The sequence below is a fragment of the Tasmannia lanceolata genome, unplaced genomic scaffold (assembly GCF_043159265.1).
Source record: "Tasmannia lanceolata isolate RefF3 unplaced genomic scaffold, GAP_Taslan_0.1 ptg000013l, whole genome shotgun sequence".
In the NCBI taxonomy this organism is placed as follows: Eukaryota; Viridiplantae; Streptophyta; class Magnoliopsida; order Canellales; family Winteraceae; genus Tasmannia; species Tasmannia lanceolata.
The window spans coordinates 48,640,124-48,648,252 of NW_027518690.1; the positions used below are offsets into that span (position 1 = coordinate 48,640,124).

The 8,129-nt window shown below is 37.8% G+C and overlaps 1 protein-coding gene across 1 annotated transcript; it reads left to right on the forward strand.

Annotated features, from left to right (window-relative positions):
* Positions 1-2,463: 2,463 nt before the first annotated feature.
* Positions 2,464-4,995, forward strand: LOC143890411 (delta(8)-fatty-acid desaturase-like). The gene is made up of 2 exons (XM_077395072.1): positions 2,464-2,801; positions 3,203-4,995. The coding sequence occupies exon 2, from the start codon at positions 3,205-3,207 to the stop codon at positions 4,546-4,548; it is 1,344 nt and encodes a 447-aa protein (XP_077251187.1). The 5' UTR covers positions 2,464-2,801; positions 3,203-3,204; the 3' UTR covers positions 4,549-4,995.
* Positions 4,996-8,129: the final 3,134 nt, after the last annotated feature.

Below are 8,129 nucleotides of genomic sequence, written 5' to 3' on the forward strand. Positions count from 1 at the left end.
CAATTTAAACTCTCTAAACAAGTATTAGGCCATCTAAACTATGAACCACCATAACATTCGAGTGTTTAGAAAACTATTTAACCCATGGTTCATAAATTCATTGAAACATTGACACCCAATGAAATACTATTAGATTGTGTGAAACAATATTTCTACTCTAGAACCACTATTTATACCTTGGAACCACTACATAATGGTAAAAGTGGTTCCTAGGTATAATTAGTGGTTCCTACGTATAATTAGTGGTTCCTAGGTATAATGAGTGCTTCGAGTGTTTAGAAAACTATTTAACCCATGGTTCATAAATTCATTGAAACATTGACACCCAATGAAATACTATTAGATTGTGTGAAGCAATATTTCTACTCTAGAACCACTATTTATACCTTGGAACCACTACATAATGGTAAAAGTGGTTCCTAGGTATAATTAGTGGTTCCTACGTATAATTAGTGGTTCCTAGGTATAATGAGTGCTTCTGAGTGTTTAAATCCCTTTAAATACAGTCATTCTCACAAGTATTAGGCCATCTAAACTATGAACCACCATAACATCCGAGTGTTTAGAAAACTATTTAACCCATTGTTCATAAATTCATTGAAACATTAACACCAAGTGAAATACTATTAGATTGTGTGAAGCAATATTTCTACTCTGGAACCACTATTTATACCTTGGAACCACTACATAATGGTAAATAGTGGTTCCTAGGTATAATTAGTGGTTCCTAAGTATAATTAGTGGTTCCTATGTATAATGAGTGCTTCTGAGTGTTTAAAACCCTATAAATACAGTCATTCTCACAAGTATTAGGCCATCTAAACTATGCACCACCATAACATCTGAGTGTTTAGAAAACTATTTAACCCATTGTTTATAAATTCATTGTAACATTGACACCCAATTAGATTGTGTGAAGCAATATTTCTACTCTGGAACCGCTATTTATATCTTGGAACCACTATTTATACATCGGAACCACTACATAGTGGTAAATAGTGGTTTCTATGTATAATTGCTGCTTCTGAGTGTTTAAATACTGGTTCCAAGATATCAACAGTGGTTCCGAGAACAAAATATTGCTTCTACAAATTTAAATAATGGTTGTAATTGTATAGACATGAGTTTTATCCGGGTTTACTCTACATTGAAACATAGAGGGGAATAGAGAGATAGAGAGATTATGACAATACGCCATAGCATTGTAAAGAGGATGATGACAATAACAAATGCCAAACAAAACCATAACAAATCCCTAACAAATAAACAAGATGATGACAATACACCATAGCATTGAAAGGAACATGTTAAACCTATGCAAATGTATCACAATGGACCTACCAGAGAAGCTTATGGGTTTGATAGCCAGAGAAAAATAAAGAGATCCAATGGTAGATTTTAGGGGAGGGGAGTTTCACCTCTCTGCAATGGAATTTTAAAACAGACAATGGAGTTTTGTTTGAGGATGGGGAAGAAGAAGGTAAGAAGAAGATAAAAAGTTAAAAATGTTAGGTGGAATGCATCGGGAACTGTTGCTTACTTTCTTGAAGGAAAAACCAACACAAGGGCATTTTTGTCGAAAAACACTCCTAGGGATGCGTTTCCCCCTTTTTAAGAAATTAGCCAACTTTACCTTTTTTGAGATTTTCATATAAAAATCATATTTTTTTTTAGAATTTTCCCAAAAAAAAAACTACAAAAATCAACAGTCTAGCTTTCGTTGGTATAACCTAATGCCCTGTTTGTTTGAAATGTAGCAGCCGATTGTAAATCCTCAACCAACAGTGGGTCTCAAAATTAATTGTAATTTTGGGTCCAATTATCGGCTTGGGGTGACAATCGGTTATCAAGGAATTGTGGTCATTTGTCAAACCAACGGGTCCGATCACATAGGTGACACAAGCAGGGCCTACGATTATCCATTAAGGTGCTTATCTGTCGCTAACAAAATCAATTATGGATCTTGTTGCCCATCATCACACCTCAAACAATAAGGTTAAAATACCAACAACATTGATTTTTGGGCAAAACACTAGAATGAAAGATGGATGGATGAAGAAGTTAGAACCAACCGATGAAGTTGTAATCAACGGCAATGGGCCAGAATTCTAGACACCGATCAGATCAATGGTTCAGATCTTTTCTACCCCATACAAGTGCGGCCAAAAAGTGACCGTGTAGGAAATTATTGCCTTGTTGGAGAGAAGCAAAGCAGGGCGTGGGACTCACTTGTTCTCTCTCTCGAGTCGTGGCCATTCATTTTGTGGGTCCCAGACGACAAAAATACAATTATACAAATGAAAATGACAACTGTACGCCCATACACCAAAAGAAAATATCTCAAATACTGTAGCAAGCAATAGACCCCCCCCAACTGCCACGTGGACGGTGATCTTGTCCTCGTACAGAGACCCCTTCCTTTCTATTTCTGAAATTTCCCTTCTTTTAAAATTCCATTGTGTGGCGGTTCTTCATCCTGCCTCGCTGTAAAACCAATTCTCACCCCCTTATAACTCCTCCAAAACTGCAACCCTAAAAGTAGAAACCGCATTGCATAGAGAAGATTTCTCTTATTAACATTTGAGATTTGCATATCTCTTCTTTCTCTCTTCTTCTCCTTCTTTTCTCTCTCCCTTTCTTTGTAAGCCACAGCTTTTCATCTGGGTTTTTTCCCATAAAAGCTGTCCTTTTAAGGGTTTTTCTCAGAAAGGAAAAAAAGAAGAAGAGGGGAAGAACTTCTGATTCTAGGGTTTCTTTAGAAAGTATAAAAGAGCAGGAGGTATCTTTGCATTTTAGATCTGGTGGGTTTTTTCTTTCTGTCTTTTACTTTTAATTGAATCTCAATCTTACTTCATAAATGGATTTATTTTTGAAAGGAGAAAAAAGAGTTTTCAGATCTAGGGTTTATTTTTGGGTACTCATTTTAAAAAAAAGAAAAAAAGTAGGGTTTATATGATTCAATGCGATGTAGTAGGGCTGAATCTCAGTGGATCGTGGTAGCAAAATCCCATTCTAATTTATTTATTTATTTCTTTGATTGTTTTTTAGGTACTAATTGAAATAAAAAAGTGATTCCAGATCTTTTTTCATATTTCTTTCTTTCTGATAAGAATAAGAATCAATGCGATGTAGGGCTGAATCTCAGTGGATCGTGGGAGTAATCCTATTCTAATCTATTCTTTGTCTTTGATTTCTTCATTAGCAATGGAGGAAGATAAGAAGAAGTACATCTCAAACGAAGAGCTTCAAAAGCACAACAAAGCAGGGGATCTATGGATCTCGATCCAGGGCAAGGTCTATGATGTGACCACATGGGCTGAAGATCATCCAGGTGGCGATCTACCGCTCCTGAATCTCGCCGGACAAGATGTCACCGATGCATTCATCGCTTACCACCCGGGCACCGCCTGGAAATACCTAGATCGATTCTACATCGGTCATTTGGATGGTTATCAGGTCTCTGATGTCTCAAAGGACTATAGATCGTTAAATTCAGTATTTTCCAAATTGGGTATGTTTGAAAAGAAAGGCCATGGTGTCTTCATTTCCCTTACCTGCATGTTTATGCTCTTCTGTCTCTGTATTTACGGCGTCATTGGATCTGATAATATCTGGGTTCATCTGGCTAGTGCTGGATTTATGGGGTTTTTATGGATTCAGAGCGGTTGGGTAGGGCACGATTCAGGGCATTATAATGTCATGACTAGTCCTGGTTATAACAGAATTGCCCAACTCGTTACGGGTAATTGCTTGACTGGAATTAGTATTGGATGGTGGAAGAGGAATCATACTGCCCATCATATTGCTTGTAATAGCTTGGATTTTGATCCAGACCTTCAACACATTCCTCTCTTTGCGGTCTCGTCCAGTTTCTTTGATTCCATAACCTCTTGTTATTATGACAAGAAGTTGAATTTCGATAAATTTGCCCGATTTTTCATCAGTTACCAGCATTATACCTTTTATCCGGTCATGTGTTTCGCTCGAATCAATCTATTTGGTCAGTCAATCTCTCTGTTGTTGTCTAAGAAGAAGGTTCCTGATAGAGCCCAAGAGATTATTGGAATACTTCTTTTCTGGACTTGGTATCCTATTTTGGTTTCATTTTTGCCGAATTGGGGTGAGAGATTGATGTATGTGCTTGTTAGTTTCTCCATCACTGGACTACAGCATGTTCAGTTTACTCTGAATCATTTCTCTACTAGTGTTTATGTGGGTAAACCTACTGGAAATGATTGGTTCCAAAAACAAACAATGGGTTCCCTTGACATCGCTTGCCCGGCTTGGATGGATTGGTTCCATGGAGGACTACAATTTCAGGTTGAACACCATTTGTTCCCTCGATTGCCTAGATGCCATCTTAGGAAGATTGTGCCTTTTGTGAGGGATCTCTGCAAGAAGCATAACTTGCCTTACAATAGCGTGCCTTTTTTGGAGGCAAATGTATTGACACTCAAAACTCTCAAGACTGCGGCAATGGAGGCTCGAGATATCACCAACCCTGTACCTAGGAATTTGTTATGGGAAGCTGTTAACACCCATGGTTGAAGCTTGTTATGTCTTCATTGTTGCAGTTATTAAAGCCATGTATTCGGGTACTATTTTCCGATAGAGGATAATCGTGGCCACTGCATCAATTTACTGTTTATTGGGTTGTTTGTAGTATTCGGCTCGCTGATTAGATTGGAATTATGATGTTCATAATTTGTTTTGGGTCCGAATGTAGCTGTTGCTTTGCTTTGTTTCAGAATAGCATCTAGTTGAGGGTAACTTGTGATTGGGTAATTCTCTTTAGACTGCGAGTTTGTATTTTGGTTTTATGGTACTTTGAATTTCTTTCTATGCTTTTGAGTTGGGCAGGAATTTACATTATTGCCTCAACCAATGGATGTAAAATTTGAAATTTTGCGTTTGGACCTTTGGTTCGATGCAAGTGCTTTTATAGAAGCAATGCTGGTTTGCTGATGGTTTAATCTGAAAGTTCTCAGTTGTGCATTGGTTCTTCTTATTTACTGCTCTGCTTTTATACAATTTCTAAATTTATTTGGAGAATAGAGTACTAGAAATGGAGACCGACTCTGTTCTTAGGTCTGTTTGGTTGCACAATTAACCGGCTTTACAAAGTGTTTTGACCAGTTTTGGCAGTGTCACATCGTCTGGAAGTAGTGCATCGATAGGTGACACGAGCTCAGAAGGGGTCGAGAACGTGTAATTTTTAGTTTTTTATCCCGGTTGTTTTAGTTGTCTTTTGTAGGAGACTACTTGACTTTTCTCCTCGTCTCTTTCTTGTTTGCCCACTTGACATAATGCCTCCTTACTGCTACTGCACCCATAGTTTTGAAACTCCCCTGCCTCATTGCGGACTCCCCCGATTTAACTTCCTTTTACCTTGGCCGTGTTCGACATTTTGCTGCCGCGTTTCGTGTTTTGCCCTACAGAGTCAGTACAAACTCCTTTGACTTTCCCGAATTATGACCGCGTCAACCGAGTACTCAGCCGCATATCGACCGCATCGAGTCGAATAGGACTTACATTGGACAAGATGGGGGATAAGGCAGAGGCTCCCATGATGGGACAGTAGAATAAAAGGAGATTAAAGGAGAAGAAGAAACAAAGCGGATATGCTACTCCATCATTCTTAAATCAATATTTTCTTTTTGGGTTGCTTATCTTAAGAAATTAGCAATTAAGTAAGAAAATGGAAACCTGTGTTCGACATTTGTAGGACTAAACAAAGAGTAGCAAATAAAAGATGCAAGTTGTTAAAAGCTTTCGTAAACTCCACCCCAAGCTATATAAATATGGAAATTTACACGACTTCTTGTCTAAGATACCTACTATTGCTTGGCCTGCAGGTGTAACTTCAACAACTCTACATCCAACATTAGAAAGCAAGCTCTGTGCCTGATACAGCCAAAAATCAAGCACCTTCATGGAAAATTTCTCACGCCTGACTCAAAATAAATAGTTAAAAATACCACAACCGTCTTGAGAGTCTTGAGAGTTTGAAATAGGCATCTAAAAACGTGTATTCTATTTGCTTGCTTTTTGTCCTTCTTTCCTTCATTTTGGTTTGTTAGCCATGCTTTTTGTGACTCTCTGCTTAGACTTTACATAGGTGGAATTAGACTCGGCCAATAACAAGTCATCGATGGGCCTGGAATGGTAGTCGTATAGTCAATGATGTGTTTTAGACATTGTCACAATCCTATGTATAATCTCCATCGATGTAAAATGCCTATGAATCTAGACCGTCCAATTGTTTTTGGGTTGACCCAAGTCTAAAAATTGTTCTAACAGACTATGAATAAACTCTAGCCATTTGTAGCAAGAGTCCACAAATGGATTCATTGATCGGTTGGTTACGATCATGCTAAAAATTTAGGGACCTTAGAAGGTTCTAGAATTTTTTTTTTTTTTCCCCTTAAAAATTAATTAATTTGTCAGCTTCCAAACATGATTAGAATTAAAAAAAAAAACAGAACCTAGCTTGGAATCATAATAAAAATCCAGGAACAGAACTAGATTCAAGAGCCAGACGTGTCCGTACATTTAGATGTACGGTTACGGGTGGTGTTTATACATCAACTTGTTAATATTTAATACATAGCTGTTCTCAACCAAATGCAACTCTCTCCTCGTTGTGTATCATGATGGTGAATTGGTCCCTTGGTCATCGCATCCTATCGTGACTTATCTTCTAAGTATTAGGAGGAGTTTTTATATGTTGTCCACACACATGTACAGGTGTTTTTTTTTTATAAAAATAAAACGGGCTCACATGGTTTGAAGATCCAGACTGTTCATTTGCTGAGCCAAGACATAGACAGACTGCCCCCAAAATCATATCCATAGGATGATTCTAACTCTGTGACATGTAGAGGTATTATAACGTGATGTCCCTCTACAGATAGGAGGGTTAGGATCATCTTATCCTTTTTTTGATCGGTACAACCATATAGAACCTTGGTCGAAGTTACACTCATGCATGACCCCAGTGAATTCTCACTATAAATTATATTTTCCTGGTCTTCGAGACCAATGGCCATGGTTGAACCTAAATGAAGATGTGATCAACAAGTCCCACTATTTGAAGGTGCCAATTTGTATTTGATTAACAAAGATTATCCATCAAACATAATCATTTAATCCTTAATAAACCTCAAAACTCCTAGAACTCAAAACCAGGGGCTAGTTAAAATTCAACATAAAGCCTCGGCCGAAGAAAACTATACAGCATTCCCTAACATCAAAGAAAAGTTAGATCAAACTACAGGGAGTAAGTTAAGACTAAGAGAGAGCCACTTCGCCAAAATAGGGCCTCATGTGTAAATAAGATCATTTTAATTTATCATATTTGCAAATGGGGCATTAAGCTCTTTCGTGAAGGCATTAACTCTATTTCTATAAACTATTATCACCATTATTTCCACATTATCATATTTAAAACTACATGCAAATACTTTCAAGAGGTATCTAAAGAGATTTGGCATAAATAGGCAGCTTAACACCAATGAAGGCAACCACATGAGAGCTTGATTGGGGCAAATTTAGGCTCTGTTTGCTCTGGATATTGAGGGTCGATTTTCAGACCAATACTGATTGTTGGACTCAAAATTAAACATAACTGAGTCAAATAAACAGTTTTGGACTCAAAATCCAAAACAAACAGAGCCTTTATTTTTCCAGGAGTTGACGAATGAGCCCCCGGTAAAAGTTGAAGAAGAGGAATGGGTGAGGGCTACCAGTGTATGTGTATGTCCTTACGCAACTCAGCACCCCCAATCGAACCATGGTTCGGCCACATAATCATATGTAACCGATCAAATTGAAGAAATTGTTTCAGCTACAGTTTCACTTGAGGAGAAGCTTAAAATTAAGGGACCAAACCTCACTGTACTTAGCAATTAAATGAGGGCTTTAATCAACCAAGCTAAGCCCCCAGATGAGTAATCTCAAAGCGAAAAAAAAAAAATATGTACCGGCTCAGTTTGGGTATACAACCCATAAAATCTGCAACTCAAAACGCCAAAACTCAAGTGGTTTGCACACCATAATTCCAGATATTCAATACATAGTTTACTATGTAACTAAACGACAAGATTGTGAGCTTGGTCATGCACTTGTGT